Genomic DNA, 20,142 nt, shown 5'->3' on the forward strand with positions numbered 1-20,142 from the left:
TAAGGGGGCTGGAGAGGAATTTCCCAGATCTTATCCCCCCGCAGAATTAATCTGGGTTCTCAGTTCATCTTTTTTCCTCTCCCACAAAATCATGTATTTATTTAGCTATTTATTTAACAGAGCATTGTGATTGGTTGGACCAAAGGGTTTTTTGTTAGTGTCTGTGAGCTGTTGGTGCCTGTGGTACTGTACCCCAGTGACAAGCTGTGTCTTAAAAAGAGAAAATTGGGAAAATAAGCACATTTATCTTAACGTAAACCAACAGGGATGAGGAACCAGTATCCTATAACTTGGTTATTTCCTTCCTCATGTGTCTTCCTGATGCCTCAGAGCTTTGCGCTTTGTTCCTGCTCTTCTCACCATCAGGCTGCACCCAGAGGGTGTGATGTTATATTCAACTCACATTGACAAGAGAGCAGTCAACATTGAATACAGTATGGGCTTGGGCTCTGTGCTTGATTAGGATTTGTGAATAGTGGAGCTTTTTTTAAAATTAATTCACGGGATGTGGGCTTCGCTGGCTAAGCCAACATTTATTGCCCATCCTTAGTTGCCCTTGAGAAGGTGGTGGTGAGCTGCCTTCTTGAACTGCTGCAGTCCATGTGGTGTAGGTACACCCACAGTGCTGTTAGGGAAGGGAGTTCCAGAATTTTTACCCAGCGACAGTGAAGGAACGGCGATAGATTTCCAAGTCAGGATGCTGAGTGACTTGGAGGAGAACTTCCAGGTGGTAGTGTTCCCATCAATCTGCTGCTCTTGTCCTTCTAGATGGTAGCGGTCGTGGGTTTGGAAGGTGCTGTCAAAGGAGCCTTGGTGAATTCCTGCAGTGCATCTTGTAGATGGCACACACTGCTGCTACTGTGCGTCGGTGGTGGAGGGAGTGAATGTTTGTGGATGTGGTACCAATCAAGCGGGCTGCTTTGTCCTGGATGGTGTCAAGCTTCTTGAGTGCTGTGCGAGCTGCACTCATCCAGGCAAGTGTAGACTATTCCATCACACTCCTGGCTTGTGCTTTGTAGATGGTGGACACGCTTTGGGGGGGTCAGGAGGTGAGTTACTCGTACAATTCTTAGCCTCTGACCTGCTCTTGTAGCCACAGTATTTATATGGCTAGTCCAGTTCAGTTTCTGGTCAATGGTACCCCTGAGGATGTTGATAGTGGGGATTCAGTGATTTTAATGCCATTGAATATCAAGGGGTGATGGTTGGATTCTCTCTTGTTGGAAATGGCCATTGCCTGGCACTTTTGTGGTGTGAATGTTACTTGCCACTTGTCAGCCCAAGCCTGGATATTGTCCAGGTCTTGTTGCATTTGGACATAGACTGCTTTAGTATTTGAGGAGTCAAGAATGGTGCTGAACATTGTGCAATGTTGAATGGAGTTCAGTTAGGCCAGAATTTGAATCTGCTTCTGTTTGTAGTTTAAGGCAGGTGATGTGTTGCAGCTGCAGTATGTTGGCTTGATGGAAACCAAAGTGATTCAGGGTGAACACATCTTCAGTAAGCATCTATAGCTCGAGGGGCTTTGGCTCAGAGTCAGTGAGCTAGAAGTTGAGCTACAGATGCATCAGGGAAAGGGAATGTTACCTAGACACTTTGTTTCAGAAGACGGGGTCACACCCCTTAGGCTAGGACAGGCTTGTCCAAGGCCCGGCCCACGGGCCAGATGCAGCCCCCGAGGCATTTGCATCTGGCCCGGCAAGTCATTGGAGCCAACCGTTCAAGACTTCCCGGTCAGAATTTTGTAAAATGCTCAGAGCCTTCTCAGCCAATTACAGGCTGGTTTCTCCATGCATTGGTTGCTGATCAGTGACTCACCAGTGACTGCCTATCAGCAGTCAATGTAGCATGGATCCAGCCTGGGATTGGACGAGCGTCATGTCATCAGTTGCCGGGAAAGTTTTTAATATCTCTGTTTCTGACCGGGGAGCTCAGAGAGACAGGTAAGTTCACCAGGGAGCAGGTGTTCAGAGCTTGTGGGGGAATGGGGAGATGGCGATTGGAGTTGCCCCAACCTTGGTCCCAACTGGGGTTGGTGCTCTGAGCTGGCGGGCTGGGAGGTGGGTGCTCGGTGTTCGGGAGCTGGGGGGTTGCTGGGGGCTGGGGAGGTTGCATGGGTCTGGCGGGCTTCGGGGATGAGGTGGATGCTCAGGGCTGGTAGGTTCGGGGTGGGGTGGGTGATCAGAGCTGCGGGCTGGGGTGTGGACATCGGCCTCAACCTCAACAGCCCTGGACCTTGGGTGGCCTAAGTTTTAATTGTCACCAGTTGGCGGGGGGCGGAGGGGTGGGTGGGTGCATGGAGTGTGGTGCCAGACCTCAGGTGGTCAGGTGGCCTCACCATGAATTTGCGCAGGGCTGAGTGGGGCTCAGTTGCCGCTTGTGGAGGGAATGGGGTCAGGGCAACACTAAAGGGGATGGGGAGATTCCCCACTCAGGCCCTTCCATTGCTATCATTGATGGGGGAGGCGGGGGATTTACTGAGAACTTTATTGCTGGATATAATGTTATGGGTTTTCCTACCACTGTTTATCATCTACCTTTTCCTACCCTTTTATAGAGTGCACTTGACTTGCACTTCCTCCCTTGAGGATCAAAAGAGCAATTTAGAAAAGCAACATTCCCACTCCAGGACTGTTGATTATCACCATTCATCAACCACAGTAGTTATCAATTAATGATGGTGAGCCCCTCAGGACCCCTTGCTAGCAAGAAAAGAACAGTTGACTTGGAAGGCCGAGTCTTCAAAGCTTCCTGGATTTATGGCTTCTTCGCTGTTGAGCACAACAGGTCCATACTGTGCCTGATATGGCAGGAGAAGACAGCTGTCTTAAAGGAATACAATGTCAAGTGACGTTATCTTAAAAAACACACGGGAAGATTTGACAGCCTCAGAGGTCAGTCTAGAATCGACTGAGTGTAATCACTGAAGCAAAACATCACCGGGCAGCAAGTTCTCTTCAAGGCTGCAAGCCAGATTTTCAAGGCAGCGACCAAGGTCAGTTTTTTTTTACTGCTGAAACGATAGCCAAGAGAGGGAAACCAACACCTAAAACAGATTACATAGTCACATTGCTGTTTGTGACAACTTGCTGTGTGACGTTTGCTGTTGCGTTTCCTACATTACAACAGGGACTACACTTCAAAAGTACTTTGTTCTTTGTAAAGTTCTTTGGGAATCCTTGGGTTGTGATAGATGCTATATAAATGCAAGTCCTTCCTTTGTATTGCGCTCATTTCTGCTATTTTCACTGAGCATCGAATGGGTGAGGGTGAGATTGTTCCACAATCTGTGCCAGTAGATCCATACCCCTAAACAACACCATTTGGAAATTCCCAGTGAAACTTGGAAGAGCAGGGAGAAAAGAAAAGCAGGTCAACATTTTAAAGAATGAATGATAGCTTACGAGTCAATGATTGTTCGCACTCACCCTAAACTAGCAAGAACATTCTATTAGTCAAAGTTTTACATTTGTTCCGAAACACTTCAGCTTAAAGTAGACTCTGGACTTCCTCAGTAACTTTATTGCCACATCTTTCCTGTGAGCAATGATTGTACTGAACCGTTCACTCATGACTTAGGTCTTGGTCTTGGGCTGTTGGTGACCCATTAGGAATGATGGCGGAGAGGCGGGATGGTGAGGGGCAGGAGCAGGTCAACCTTTCCATAAGTTCTTGAAAGGGAGAGCATTTTATTTACGCAGTTTCATTGAGAACGAAACAAATGATTTAGGAAAGAGGGAAGTGTAATGTAAAATGTTAGCTATGTAAATATATGGCCTAAATCATCAGCGATGTAAGATCACATGACAATAGAGCATGGAGGGAGATAGTTCTATGTAGAGCCTCATTTTGAGTCTGTATTGTATATAGTTAGTGTAATGTTCAGTAAAAGATGGAATTTGCCAACAGCCTTTTCTCCAGCATTGTCTGTAAGTCCAGAACCATGTCCAACACACGGTGATGGCGGTTAAACACGATGAAAAGAGTAACATGTGAAGAGCCCAGCAACTGGAAGTAGCAGCAAGAGAAATGATTGCAGGGCAGGGGCAGTGCAGAAAAATCTTCAACCAACTCCAGAGAAGCCAAAAGTAAAAGGAGGGCATGGAGAAAATACTTCCTTTGCCAGAGTTCTCCAGCCATGATCAAGCTGAGAAGTAGTAGAACTGGTGTTGCAGGTTTACCAGGTACAGAACAGCATCTCAATTAGCAGAGAAGACTAGCAAGGAGCAGATCAGAACCTTACACTACACTGAAGGTAGTAGTGCTGATGATGTTATGGTCATACAAGAACAAATGAAGGCATGGCAATGGATGATGAAGTTATCAAAGCCATTGATACTTATTTTAGTCTTTGGAAAAACATCATAATAGAATGAGCAAAATTTACCGGTGTACCCAAAGACAGGGAGAGGGCATAGGTTCCTTTATCAATGAGCTAGATCGATTAACAGAAAATTGTGAATACAGGTCCCTAAAAGATTAATTAATTAAGGATCACATCAGGAATCTTAGAAGGGACGCCATTGGATTTTTTGGATTGAGGGGAGATTTGACCCTATCAAAAGCAGCACAGATAGCACGGCAGGCAGAAGAAAGAAAGCAAAACAAAGGGCAGAATCTTCTGTTCGGAGTGTGGGGGGGGGGGGGGGCGGGCCCTGCATGCTGATGCATAAAATGACGCGCGGTGACTTCAGGTGTGCGCCCTGCCGTCACCGTGTGTTATTCTGATCTTCCGTTCGGCAGGCGCGCACTAGAGTCGGCTGCGTGCCTGCCGAACTGTCAAAGGCCTGCTAGGGCCATTAATGAACTAAATGAAGCAATTGTCAGGGCTGCCCATCCAACCTTAAGGTTAGCAGGCAGGTGAAGAGCCCAGGCAGCCTTTGCATTTCTCATGGAACCTCATCCACGGGCATGATGAGGTTTCATGAAGGTTTATTAATTGAATAAAAATTTTAATGAAAATTCATTAAAATGTTGCAGCTCACGTGAAGCTGTCACATGAGGGTTCATGTCTGAATAATTTAATTTTTTTATTTTTACCATCTTTGACACTGAACTTAATTTCCCTGAGGCACGGAGCTGCCTCAAGGAGGTTTCTGCGCTCTTTCATGCGCATGCGCGAAAAAGGGCAGACCCTGACTCTCCCTCCACCACCGCCCGCACAGGTAGGCCTTAATTGGCCCGCCCACATAAAATGGTGGCACGCAGCCAATTGCAGGCGGCGATCAGCTCCGCGGCCGCTCCCAACTGACCCACCCAACGAGGAGAAAATTCTCCCCAAAATCTTTATTCAAGGTGAAAAAGAAATCTTGAGGAGAAAACCAACTGATACAGTCCAGTTTATAGCACAGAGAAATTGCACCACACCTAACCCCAAACAGAGAAATAGTGAAGATGGCGGGTAGCCACCATTATTCAGTGTCCTAATTGTGGTGGGAAAAGACTGTATCAGTGTGAAGAATTCCCTGCCAAAAATGCGGAGTGCCATTCCTGCAAGAAGAGAGGCCACTTTAAATCAGTTTGCTGCAGCAAACAGCTCTTATCCAAACAATTAAAGGAGAAACAGCCATGGCCGTGTATTATTCAAGCAATTGAAGACATTCAAGAAGTTGAAGAAGAAAAAGAACCAGAAGTACTATTCTTGGGAGAAGTTGCAGGATCAAATGGGAACTATTGGAGTGTAGATATTACAGCCAACAGACATAAAACAAACATCAAGTTAGGCAACGGAGCAGGAGTTTCAATTCTGTCAGACACAGAAAAACCAGACATACTCCAGCCGTTGCCCATAAGATTCCATGGTCCAGGAGGCATTCAGCTGAAAGTCAAGGTATAGTTGACTGCTAAACACCAGCACAAAGGAAGAGAAATCACAGAAACTTTGTATTTGATTCACAATCAAGAATGCTCACTGTTAAAATTTAAAAGCTTGCATAGATCTACAGCTCATCTACAAAAAAGAAGAAGTGGATTACATTGAGGAAACCAGACAGAAGATTTTCCTAAAACAGTGGGTGAAGGAACCGGATGAATATGCAGCAAACAGCTGCAGATACATTGTCACACATTCCTGTCGGGAAGCTTGAGCATAAATCTTGTTTGGAATGTAGAGTCATACAAAATTCCTACCAGAAGCCACACAGAGGCTGAATGAAAGAGAGCAAGCGCCAAAAACAAGTGAAGAATATGCTGAAATCAGACAATACTACAAAAACGGATGGCCAGAATATCTTCCAAATAACCTAACTCTGAAAAAGTACTGTGAGCAACGCAGACATCTCAGAGTTGTGGATGACATTTTAATCTATAATGTGAGGCTGGTCACACCAAGAGCCCTTAGATTTGAGATCCTTCAGAGAATACACCAGGGATATCCAGGCATTACACAATGATGTGCTAGGCTGTGAAATTCAGTTTGATGGCCAGGAATCTCAAGATCACTAGAGGGCATGATTTTGAGCTGCATTACCTGTACAATCCATCACCAAGAGCAAAAAGAACCATTGGTGGTATCATAATTCCCATCCAGACCGTAGGAATGTCTCGGAATGGACCTTCCGGAGCTCCGGGGGAAGACATTCCTCATAGTCGTTGACTGTTACTCCGGATGGATTGAAGTTAAACATCTTCAGGAACAACCCCAGAACCAGTCATTAACTCACTAAAAGAAATTTTTACCACACATGGCATTCCAGATCTTGTCATTGCAGACAATGATCCAGAGCTTGTGAGTGAAGGGCTCAAATAATTTATGGAAGACTATGGATTTGTCCACATAACTAGTTCACCCAGGTACCCATAAGCAAATGGTGAGGCCAAGAGAACAGTAAGAACAGTCAAAGCTTTGGTGAAAAAGAGTGACAATATCAACTTAGCACTGTCGAGTTACCATTTCGCACCACTTCAGAACGGGTTAGCTCCGTCAGAACTTCTAATGGGAAGAAGACTATAAACTCAAATTCTTGTCCTTCCACATACGCTCATGCCATGTCTAAAAACCTCTGCCATCAAGAGAGCAAGGGAGAAGGAAGATAAATATCATGCAAATCAGACAAAGAATTACAATCATCACCATAAAATGCAGCAGTTACCAGAACTTCAACTAGGTGAATCAGTCTTGATTAGAGGCAAGGATAGAGAAAGCCAAGAACTGGAAAAGACACAAAGTCCAAGATCTCATCTCGTGGAGACTGAGAATGGGATAGTGAGAAGAAATAAAAGTGCACTCATATCTACAAGAAGAAGACCATCAATAGAATGGACTAACTATCCATATGATCAGGAAGGCAGCCTGAACAGAAAACCAATAGTCTCTGAATATTCACATGCTACTTTACAGAGTTTGAGAGAGAGCAAACAATAACAGATGAAGGACAAAAGGAGCTCCGAGAAGGAGCAACTCTTTCAAGGCCTAAAGGAGGGAAATGAGCTCTCCTATGAATGACACTAGCAAGGCTGTGTTTATTGTCCACCTTTAGTTATCCTGAGAAGGTGGTGGTGGTCCTTCTATCTCTAGAGTATTATAGCAGTTAGATATCAAGGCAGAAATGCAAAAGACATCAAAAACGCACACCCACCTCAAACAGTAGTGTGGAGTTTGGAGGAACTTTAGGTGGACTGCCTGCAGCCCCATAGGCGTAGTTTGGCTTACAGATCAACTGACAGACCTCCCCCTTCTTCATCGAAGCCACTCCAATGTCCCACGCTTTCAACACTTGACCTATAAAAAGAAGTACATTTCTGAAAACCAGACAGTGTCTAAATGTATAAATATACTGGCTCTTTTCTCTCATAAAGAGAAGGTTAAGGGGCAACCTCATAAAGGTCATTAAAATAATGAAGGGGACCTAGAGAAAGTGTTTCCATCTATAAGGGAGTTCAAAACTAAGGTCATAAATATAAGATAGTCACTAATAAATTCACAAGGAACCTAGGAGAACCTTCATTACCCATAAGGTAGCTAGAATGTGGAACTCAGAGTAGTTCAGACAAATAGCAGAGATGCAGTTAAGGGGAATCTAGGTGCATGCATGAAGGAGGAAGGAATAGATGGATATGTTGATAAAGTTACATGAAGTATAGGGGAGGAGGTTTGCTTGAAGCCCAAATACCGGCATGGACCAGTTGGGCAGTGCTGGATACCGCACCTTAGGAAGGATGTGTTGGTCTTGGAGGGAGTGCAACATAGATTTACTAGAATGAAGCCTGGATCCAAAGGGTAAAACCACAAAAAGAGATTAAACAAACAAAGGGTTGCATTCTCTGGAATTTAGAAGATTAAGCAGTGATTTGATTGAAGTTTTCAAGTTATTAAGGGGGACAGATAGGTAGATGGGGAGAAACTATTTCTGTTAGGAAGTCTAGGACTAGGGGTCAGAGCTGAGAAATTAAAGGCAGACCTTTCAGGAGCGAAATTCGGAAACACTTGTTCATATAAAGAGCTGAAGGAATCTGGAATTCCTCCACAAATGGCAATTGATGATAGATTGATTGTTAACTTTAAATCTGAAATTGATGGATTTTTGTTATTCAAAGGTATTGAGGCATATCAGCAAAGGCAGCTAGATGGAGTTAAGTCACAGTTCAGCCATGAGCTCAAATGAATAGCAGAACAGGCTCAAGGAGCTAAATGCCCTACGCCTGTTCCTATGTTCCTATACATGACCTGCTTCTATGCAGTATGCTCCATGTAATTCTACGCAATCTATGTTATAAAGGATGGACTTACTGAACCCCACTCCCAGCAAAATCAAAGGAAATGTGGGTCACAGCAATATGAGACTTGTAGCCCTGATTCTCTGATACTGTCCTTAAGCATAGCTTCCAGCTGGGAGCAAGGAATCAGTCAACTCACCCTTCAGTCTCTTTTACAATGTGAGGGAGTTCAACAGTTTTCAATCTTATTGTAATGTTGAAACAGTATTTTTAAATTATTGGTCTGGATCTTCTCAGGAGTGGCAATCATTGTTGGATTACCACACAATTCAAATTTTCATCTACAAAGAGATGAAGCAGGTTCACCTTGACATCGGCATCTCCTCCAAGGCCATAGGCATCATGAACTCGTTCGTGAACAATGTTTTCGTGCACATCGCGGATGAGGCTTACACCAAGCGCAGCACCATCAGCTCCCAGGAGATCCAGACCGCCGTGCACCTGCTGCTGCCCAGGGAACTGGCCAAGCACGCTGTGTCGGAAGGTACAAAGGTGGTGACCAAGCACACCAGCTCCAAGTAAAACTCCGCAATGGACTGGAGAACACGTACAAAGAGCCATGCACTGATGCAACAGACAGTACACAATGGGTACCTTCAAACAATAAGAATGACCATGTAGTGTCCTGTCAGGAACATGTATATGAGGTGATTGACAAACCAGAAAATGACGACGTGCACAATGAGATGAAGAGCGGTGAACACGTTTCACACCATCAATCTCATGGAAAGCAGAGATGCCATCACACCATCTGAAGTATTTGCCAAGATTTGAATTATCTGTCCTAAGAAAGTTGCTAATTATTCATTATTGGCCAAGATTGACACAGGGGCAAGTGCCAACGTACTACCCCTCAAATACAAAAAGACATGAAAGACCATGGTGAAGCCTACTGCTGTGAAATCTTTAGCTCACAACGGTTCACTTAGTCCATGTGCAGGATCCATAGTCCTGGAGTGCAAGTACAATCAATCCTTCTGGGTGTCACAAATATTCTACGTCATGGAGGCTAAAGGCCCAGTGATTTGCAGATTTACCAGCATGCCATAACCTCGCACTAGTAACAATTCTTATAATCAGTCAGACCTCACGTGACGGATCAACCTCAGAAACTATTCCTATCACCTCAATTCAAGACCTAACATCGAAATATTGAGAATGTTTTGACAAAATTGGCAGCTTCAAGGGAGCTGCAACATTACGCTTGCAGGAGAATGCAAATCAAGTCTGTCAGTTGATCCACCACACAAGTGCAGCATCCACATACAAGACAAATTGAAGGTGAAGCTAAATAAAATGGACAAAGACAGAAACATGAGAAGAGTACGAGAGCACACAGATTGGTGCGGCTCAATCACGTGTCATAAAGAAGGACAGATCATTGAGAGTATGCCTCAATCCACAACGTTTAAATGCAGCTTTGAAACGTTGTCTTTACAAAATACTCATGTTAGAAGAGTTAAATCTGAGATTTGCAGGTGCAAAATTCTTCTTGAAGCTTGATGGTCAGTACATCCCTTGGAGAAACCCCAAGAGCTTACTATATTTCATACCCCATTCGGACAATACTTTTTCAACAACTTTTGGGCTATCTGTTAGCCAGCATCTCTTTCAAGCTCATATGGACTGCATTACATGCACAGTGGCAAGGTGCACCTGTATCGCCAATGACATTGTCTTTGTGAGAAGAACAAAGTAAGATGGGAGCCTTTAAATCATTATAGCAACATAATAATTGGATAGCTGGGCCAGGGAGTAGTCGGGTCGGGTCAGGCGGTTAGGTAGGTGGTAGGGGATAGGCAGTCGGCCAGAGTGTAGCATGCCGGGAGGGGTAGTCAGGAGAGATGGTCAGGGGTGTTGATGTTGGGGTAGGAGGAGGTAGTTGGGGGGGCGGGGTCGGGGTAGTTGGGGCATCGAGATGGGAGTCAGAGTTTCAGCGTGAGTGATTGGGGGAGAATCAGTTGTATAGTTACCCAGGAATTAGACTAGGTTTTAATCTGTCTAATATTTCCTAGGTAATTATTCAGATAAGTACATCAGAACTGTCCCAAGTTTTTGACTTGAACTCAGAGTTGCAGATATTTGCAGAGACTCCAGGGAGCAGGGGAATTGCACATTGGAGGTTCAAACTTCCCAGAAAATTCCACAGAGCTCAGAGCATCAGGACTACCACAGGGTCCCAACGTGCATTGTGGGGGGTACACCCGGTGTCCGATGATCTGGAGGCTAGAAGATCTGGGTCAATATCTCTTCATAATAAAATCTCATCCATTAACTCTTTTTCTCTCTCCACAGACCTGCTGAGCATTTCCAACATTTTCTGTTTTTATTTTAATTAATTACCCATTGGGTCAGCATTAAAAAGTTTGCGTTTCTTAACCTCAAATATCACAGATCATTTGAAACTGTTATTGCAGCTTTCTACTGCTGAAAGCATGATTTACTGCAGCTGACAGACAACAAATACACAAGGTAGCATTAGCTAAGTTAACCCTCATCAGGCACATGTTTAGGGGTGTTCATTGCACAGAGCTAGTTAAACATAAACCAGGAAATTGTTTCAGGACTGCAACTTTTGTTAACATTTTGTATGAACAAGAAACCAATGCCAATGTTCAAGGAGCAAGGAGTGAATATCGATTCCGCATTAATTAATAACTGATACCATCCTTGTGTGGATAATTCAGCAGTGGGTTACACAGAGTAAATAATGAAGTTGGACCCAGTTTCACAAAATGTTCTCAGTTTGGTATGTGCATCTCCCCCCCCCAACCACCCCTCTCCCCATGTTTATGGAAAAAGAAAGACTTGCATTTATATAGCACTTTTCAGGACACCGGACATCTCAAAGCACTTTACTGGCAATGAAATACTTTTTGAATTGTGATCATTGTTGTAATGCAGGTAACACTTGAGACTTAACTCTAAATACAGAAATAAACACCTCAAGACCTATTCTAATTGAGCAAACACTACTTGTGCCACTGCTGTTACCTCTCCTTTCCCCATTTGGTGGGATTTGATTAGTTCGTAGGAACCTAGACGTTATTGTCAAAGTCAAAATAACTTACAGTACCCTACAGATGTGGTGGCATAGTGGTGTTGTCACTGGACTAGCATTCTAGGATAATGCGTTGGAGACCTGTGTTTGAATGGTTGATGGTTGAAATTTGAATCCAATAAATTGGAATTAAAAGTCTGATGATGACCATGAAACCATCGCTAATTGTTGTCAAAACTCATCTGGTTAGAGAAGGAAATTTGCCATCCTTACCTGGTCCAGCCTACATGTGACTCCAGTTGGCTCTTAAATGCCCTCTAAACAAGGGCTATTAGGGATGGGCAATAAATGCTGGCCTAGCCAGTGACGCCCACATCCCATGAACGAACAAAAAAAATGCAAACTTTCCTATATTAGGGCTCATTCAGTATCAATAACTCGTGTATTTAATGATGCAGCATAGGCCTTGTGGCACATCTCTACCTCTGAGCTCTGAATTTGAGTCCCACCCCAGGGCTTGATGCCATAAGGAAAGTGCATTCACAACATGGCCAAACAGGTTGATCATCAACCTGCAAATCCTTTAATATGCCAATGGCGGTAAGGGAGGGAGAGATTCCTGGTCAGCCATGTGATGGAAAGAACTTTGGAGCCTCTACCATCATTAATCGTAGCTACAGACTACAATATGCACGCAAAAGTGCATGTTGTAATAGCAACTCAGACTGAGTGATCTGTAACACAACATAGCACTCACCGACCTGTAGAAATGTGCATTATGATCATAAAGGTTATTATTATCACCACATTTTATAAATCTTTGAAAATTGCTTTTCATTTTTAGTTTCACTCACCCAGGACATCTTTTGGTTACTTGTGTTTCTATTCAGGATATCGAACTTGGATTTAATTACGTTCAGTAAACAATGAATATTTGTTTCCTGTTCTACAACAATGAATTGGTAACATACACAGCCTTAACGTAGCAGTATTTTAAAGGTTTTCATTTTTAAAAATATATTCTTTCATGAGATGTTAGCGTTGCTGGCAAGGCCAGTGTTTGTTACCCATTCTTAATTTCCCTTGTGAAGATGACGGTGAGCTGCCTTCTTGAACCGCTGTAGTCTGTGTGCTCTAGGTAAAACTACAGTGCTGTTCAGAATAGAGATGATTGGAGAGTGACCAAAGGTCTTAAAATTATGAAAGCATTTGATCGGGTAGACGTGGAGAAGACGTTTCCAGTTATTTGTGCCCAGAACCAGGGACTATAAACATGAGATAGTCACTAATAAATCCAATAGGGAATTTAGGAGAATCTTCTTTTATCAGAGAATGGTTAGAATGTGAAACTTGCCACCACAGTGCTTAGTTGAGGCAAATAGCATGGATGCATTTAAGGGGAGGCTAGACGAGCACTTGAAGGAGAAAGGAATAGAAGAATACTTTGATGGGGTGCACGAGGAGGCTTGTGTGGAGCATGATTACTGGCATTGGTTTGTTGGGCTGAATGGCTTGTTTCTGTGCTGTAAATGCATTGCAATAATAGTAAGGATTTGTTGGCTATAAAAGTGCCAACTGGAGTGTCGGACAAGATATTTGTGCTCAGGTCATTGAACTGGGACTTGAATCCTCAACCTTCTGGCTCAGAGGTGAGAGTCAGGGCTGTTCATTTACCTCACAGAGACGGACTTACTCCACAGGGACTGGGACAGCAGGCAGGAGGAATATCAGTTATCTAGATTTGGAACCAGGGATCAGTCTGCTAAAGCACAATAATCGAAAGAAAAGTAATGGGCAAAGAAATGCCTAGGTGGGTCAGATATTTATTGTGTCAGTGCATCTGAGCATTCTGCATATCAGATGCTCACCTGGTTTCCTTAGGGAGAGAGACTTCAATTATGTGGTGAGATTAGAGAGGCTTGGATTGGCCTCCTTAGAGCAGAGAAGAAGGGGAGATTTATTAAGAGTGTTCAACATTATGAAGGTTGTGATGAAGTAAATATGGGAAAGTGTTTCCACTGGCAGATGGGTCAGGAACAAGAGAGCACACGTTTAAGATAATTGGCGAAAGAACCAGGGGTGAGACAGTCTTACAAATATTTTTAAACACAACATTTTGTCATGACCTGAAAGGGGCTGCTTGGAAGAGTGGCAGAAGCAGATTTAGTCATAGTTTTTAAAAGGGAATGCTTGACAAGATAAAGTTTACAGGACAATGAAGAAAGAGCGATGAAAGTAGAACTAACTAGTTAGCTCTTTCAAAAAAGCCAATGCAAGCACAATGGGCTAATTAGGCTCCTTCTCTGTGCTGTCTGACTCCATCATTCATTTCCCTTCTGAGCAAAGAACAATGGTCCAGTGGGTGAGAGGGCAAAAAGCAAACCTTTTATAGTGAAGGGCTGTGGCGTCTATTACTGTCAAGCCCAAGATTTACTGCTCTCTGTCAAGTCAGTTACATCTGTAGGAGGAAGCAGTTGGGGAAATGCCTTACCAACAGGGTTGATAATACAGAGTGCTGCATGAACTTGGGCACAAATGAGACAATCTCATCTGCTACCATGAACTGGGCCCATTCAAATAATATGTTGGTGCACTTGCCGTGTAGCGCGTCACACTGGGTGAGTGCTGGGTCCGCGCAGTGCTGGAGCTGAACTGTTCGGCAGCATCAGCCAGTGAAGAAAGAGAACACACCATTAATAATGAGGGGGCAAGGCTGGCAATGGGGGCAAGGGAGACAAAATAAAGATGGGGAGCAAGAAGGAAGAATGACATGGCAGAGCCACCAGGACCTCCAGGAGTGCTTCTCAGTTACCTCAGGAAAACAGTGTTAATGGGGGTGGCAGTGGCAATGGTGGTGGGGGAGGGGGAGGGGGGGGGTGCAGTGAACCATCTGAATGGGACCTTAAAAAGCCTTGTGCACAGTTTATGTGCCAGCTTTCAGATTCCTGCATATGGCTTAATGAGTGCCTTGGTCATGCTGAAGGCCCCAGGCTTCTGTGCTAGGTAATACAGTGGGCTGGGTCGTAGAGCCATTTAACGGCACAAAAGGAGACCATTTGGCCCATCAAGTCTATGCCAGCAATCCATTGAGCAATCCAGTCAGTCTCACTTCCATGTTCTATCCCCGTAATCCTGCAACTTTACTTCCTGAAAGTGACCATCCAATTTCTTTTTGAAATCATTGATCGTTTCTGCTTGCGCCAGCCTCAAAGGCAGCAAGATCCAGATCATTACCGTTCGCTGCATAAAAAAATTCACCCTCACATTGCCCCTGCATCTCTTCTCCAAAAATATTAAATCTGTCTCCCCTAGTCCTTGTATCATCAACTATTGGAACAGTTTTACCTTGTCTATGTGATCCAAACCTCTCATAATCTTGTACACCTTTATCAAATCTCCCCTCAATCACATTTGCTCCAAGGAGAACAATCGCAGCTCCTCCCCTTCTGGCTAAAATTCCCCATCCCTGGAACAATTCTGGTAAATCTTCTCTGCACCTAACTCCCCAAACCCGACTTGGGGGAAACTTCCCAAATCGTCTGATTTTCGTTCCAGGTGGGGGATGGGTACTAACTGGAGTTTGGCCCGCCACCCCCCCCTCCACCGGAAACAGTGTGGAGACAGCCACAGGAGTCTCTGAGTGCTGAGGCGGGCTGTTTAAAAAGTCCACCTTGGTGCTCTGGGACACCATCCTAGTTATAATAAAAAAAGTAAAGTCCTCTAGCCCTCACCCCTTACACCCCCTCACTCCCAACACACTCCCCATGCCCATCCATGCTCATACCACCTCATGCCCCCCACACACCCCCCCCATGGTCCCCCATACCCTCTATGCCACCTCATGCGCTTCCACCTGCCCCAATGTATTCTCATACCCTCCATTCCAACTTAGTGCCAGTTCGTGCCAACCCATGTCCCCCCCTCATCCCCATAACACTTTAAAGCTCCTACGCAAACTTAGTTGAAACTCACACCAACCCATCACACCCCACCCACCACCCTTTTCCCTTACACTCTCCATGCCAACTCACCCAGTATCCATCATGGGCAGACCTCACGACCCATGCTGAGATGAAATAAAGTTCCAAATACATATTACAGGCTTATTTTATTTTTAATTCCTGTTGGAAACCTCATCCCGCCCATGGATGAGGTTTCATAAAAAATCCAAAAGCTGCTTGGCCTTTTTGCCTGCCCAAAAACTGAACAGCTGGACGGGCAGTGAAAAATCCAATTTAATTAATTGATTGAGGGTCTTAATAGGCCTCTTAATTGTCGGAAGGTGTGCTGCCACCTCTCGTGCGTGCCCTCCGAGTGAAATGTCACGAGAGTGTGCAATGACGTCGGGACGCTCGCCCGACATCATCGCGCACAATTTTACTCCATTCGGGTCGGGCAAACACTCGCCCGGCGAGAGAAGAATTCTGCCCAGAGTTTCAGAGGGTTGTGGATGCAGGGGAATTGCTCGTAGGAAGTCCAAATTCTCTGGGCAATTCCCACGGAATCCTTGCATTGGGACTTCTGTATGATCCCCTAGCGCATTTTCTGGGGTACTCACAGTGTACGACCATCTGGAGACCGGAAGGCCTGGGCCAATTTATTGTTGTGCCTCTTTTGCTTGCTTTGTTACTTTTGATTATTTGCTAAAATGGAGTGGGGATGCTGGACTTCAGCATCACAGAAACCCCAGCAGCATTATATAGAGAGGGGAGCTGTAATCGTGATCAGCTGGACCAACCAGAACATCCAGTTGAAGGTTAGCAGAAGAAAGCAAACCCAACCAATGATGAACATCCCCAACACATAGTAAAAGATAAACAGCATCTAACTGTATTCTGGACAGAGAGGACAGGCCAGTCTTGTTGAGCAAGTAAACATTCTCAGCAAATCAAATATGAAATCAAACTATCGCTCACAACTGATGGATCAAAAGTTAAAATCTGCACTAAGATGTGCTGTATCTGATAAGTTCATGCCAGAGATTTAATCTTTGGCAAAACAGAAAGAGTAAACATTTTGCATTGAATGTTGGTAGATGTTTGTTGAACAAACATACACGTGAATTACTTTTTACCTGTGTTGTGTGCAAAGCATTTTCAATTAAAATTAATGTACATGATTAAAAAAGTGTCATCATATTCACACCTGTGGCAAGACAATTATTTTGACTGACCAATATTTTTCTGTAGCCAGTCCCTAGTCTTTTGAAAGAGTTCTCAGTAAAGATTGGCTACAGTGCAATGGTGATCCCTGGTGTCCAGCATGAAAAGTGCTAATACAGGTTCCACTTTGTATTTTCATTTATCTCTTAGTCCTTCTTGTTTCTCTAATCCACCTCCCAGTGATCTTTTCAGGCTGAGAGCCAGTATCAGTGATGGAGGCAAACCTTACTCAATGACAGTGAAGCAATTCTAAAGTCATAAATGCCAACCATTGGCACCTCCAGCTTTACCAATGTACAACCAATGTCAGTTTGTTTTAATGTCAAATGAAACAGTGAAAAGTGGCAGAGCAATGGTGATGAGAAAGTACCTCAATGTAAAGGAGATGAGAAAAGGCTCTATTTCTATTTCATTTAAATACTGTGGCTGCAAGAGCAGGTCAGAGGCTGGGAATTCTGTGGAGGGTAGCTCACCTCCTGAATCCCCAAAGTCTTTTGCACATGGCACAAGTCAGGAGTGTGACAGAATACTCTCCATTTGCCTCAATAAGTGCAGCTCCCACAAAACTCAAGAAGCTCACATCATCCAGGATAAAGTACCTTGGATGATCAGCACCCAATAAACACCTTAAAAATTCACTCCCTCCACCAACAGCACAAAGTGGCTGCAGTGTGTACTAGCTACAAAATGCACCGAAGCAACCCGCCAAACCTCCTTTGACAGCATCTTCAAAACTGTGACCCCTACCACCTAGAACTCCCTAGTCGCATTGTGGGAGTATCTACATCACATGGTCCACAGCAATTTAAAAAAGGCAGCTCACCACCACTTTCTCAAAGGCAATTAGGGATGAGCAACAAATGCTGGCTTTGCCAGCGATGTTCACATCTCATGGACAAAGAAAAGGAAATTGGAGATTTTCGATTACTTTTCCACAGAAAGGATTTGGTGAAGAGCCAGGCAGTAGGAGAGAAAAATGAGAATTTTGTTTCAAATGTTGAACCTTTAAATAATTCACACAGGGTAAGAAAAGAAAAGCACCCAGACAAAAGAGAGTTATTATGCTAACACCAGTTGTTCTCCCAAAGAATGTAAACAAGAAGCAATTTGTTCTCCTATCTTGTCTAACAAAGCTACACAGATGGATCTCTTTCTGGCTGTTAGTAGGAGTTAAAACAGACAGACACACGCAGGCAGTCAGAATGATCCAGCTATGAATGCAACTGGATTTTTAAAGCAGAAAGCTGTAGCAAGAACATTTCCCCGTGGAGAGAAGAAAGGGTCAATAGACTTAGAGTGGTCACTAGATGTTAGTGGAGAATATTCTTCAAAGTCAGTCAGTCAACTCCTTTGAATTTATTTTCTTACATCTGCCTCACTCTCTCCAAATATTTGTTGGTGCAATTAGTCAGGTGTCCTGTGATCCCACTGCTGCTATGTCTAAAGAAGGCAACATCTCTGTAGTTTCAGGGAGGAAAGAATTGGACAGACGCAGCTACGTGCAGCCTATGTTTCTTCTCTATAGAATACAATGGCAGGAACTATGGGCGAAAGCTTCTAGACTTAGCCCCTGCCAGAATGGTCGGACCATTTTCAGATTGGGGACCAGATTTCCAAACTGGCCGGCTTTGCCAAGGCAATACCAGTGCCTGCCTGGTCCACTGGGAAGGAGGTCTTGTTCCAGGAAGCTGCAGATGTCAGAAGCAACCTGGCATGAAAACCCAAGCCTCCTGAGGCACTGGTACTCACACATGTTGGAAAAGTTGATCCTCTGCCTGTTGACCCTGTGTTCGGGGTTTTGCCTCCTCCCAGTTAGATGTTTGTCTATCCCCTCTGCCCGGTGTAGCAGCATGCAGTTGTGGAGAAGGGATTTGGTGCTGCTGCTGGTATTGCTCCTGCTGTTGCCAGTGCAGTTGTGGTTGTGTGGTCTCTGTTTTTGCCTCTTTTCAGAGGTGAAAAATGGAGCTGCATAAACTGCTCCCATGCCGTGGTGAAGGCTGACAGCAGGAAAGTGCAGCTGCAGGTGAGTGAAGTGCTGGACCAGGCGAAGTGACTTCCAAGATGTTGGTAATCACCTGCCAAGCGATGATAGCATTCTCTGAGAGAAGATGTGCTTTGAACAGCAGACTCTCAGTGGCCATGGCATTTCACTGAAGAAGCTCTTCCTCCTGTGTACTGACCTTGGTGATACCGGTGTGTTGCTGACAGTTCAGCAAATCCTAAATTGAGGCTTAAAACAGGCCTTTCTCATGACCTCAATAAATTATCAGGAAGATCCAAGGAGGCTTCTCACTCATCTTCAATTCTGCCCTAGGGAAACCTGGAAGAGGGTGGGATGATGTTGGGATCTCAACCCAACATCAATTTTGGGGTTATTAACTCCTTAAACACCTGCATATATCTCCCCGTCCCTGGGAAGATTACACCCAGCCTGTCTGCTGCACATTGGCTAGTTAGTCCTTTAGAGAATGCAATATCAATAACAACTACCATTTATATTGTATTGTTAATGTAGTAAAATGTCCCAAGGCACTATCAGACAAAAGCTCTCACTGAGCCACACAAGGAGATACTAGGACAGATCAGCAAAAGCTTTGGCAAAGATGTAGGTTTGAAGGAAAGTATTAAAATGGGAGGAGAGATAGAGAGGTCTATGGGGGCAATTTCAAAGCTTAGAGCTCCGGCAGGTAAAGGCCCAGCTTCCTTTGGTGTGGTGAAAGAACTCATGGATCGACAATAGGCCAGAATTGTGGCAGAGCAGCGATGGTGGTGGGTTGCAGGGCAAGATGAGGTTACAGAGATAGGGAGGGTGAGGCCATGTAGGGATTCAGGCTGAGGGATGGAGTTGGTGATTAGGAAATGGAGTTTGTGGTGGGCACCGGAGACAATGAGGGAGGGCAATTCTGTTTATTAAATCATAGTTGTAGAAGAAGCAGTGTGACAAATCAAAGGCATTGGAGGGGTTGAGAAAAATGGTAATGAGGAAGAGCTGATTGTGGTCAGCATACAGATGGAACCTGATGTTGTGATTTCTAGTGACATCACCGAAGGGGCAGCATGTAGATTAAAAATAGAAGGAGGTAATGGTAGATCCTTCAGGAACAGTGCAAGAGCAGGAAATCTTGGCCTATCAATGAAAACGGCTGAAGTTGCACTGTTTACTGTGTGAAATCTAGCAGCTATAAATCTCCATCCCTTGTATTTAGACTACAGAAGGCCAATAATAACCACTGTGCTTTCATTTAGCTTCTACAGTATCAGTCA

General features: G+C 44.4%; 1 protein-coding gene across 3 annotated transcripts in view; it reads right to left on the reverse strand.

Moving 5' to 3' along the window:
- LOC144683611 (peptidyl-prolyl cis-trans isomerase FKBP5-like) overlaps positions 1 to 20,142 on the reverse strand; it is a 169,770-nt gene that overhangs the window by 58,205 nt on the left and 91,423 nt on the right. For all 3 annotated transcript variants that reach the window (XM_078546805.1, XM_078546803.1, XM_078546804.1), the window contains exon 3: positions 7,578 to 7,720. In XM_078546805.1, coding sequence (XP_078402931.1) covers positions 7,578 to 7,720 — 143 coding nt within the window. The remainder of the gene's footprint in view (positions 1 to 7,577; positions 7,721 to 20,142) is intronic.

The sequence above is a fragment of the Cetorhinus maximus genome, chromosome 8 (genome assembly GCF_964194155.1).
Source record: "Cetorhinus maximus chromosome 8, sCetMax3.hap1.1, whole genome shotgun sequence".
Lineage (NCBI taxonomy): Eukaryota > Metazoa > Chordata > Chondrichthyes > Lamniformes > Cetorhinidae > Cetorhinus > Cetorhinus maximus.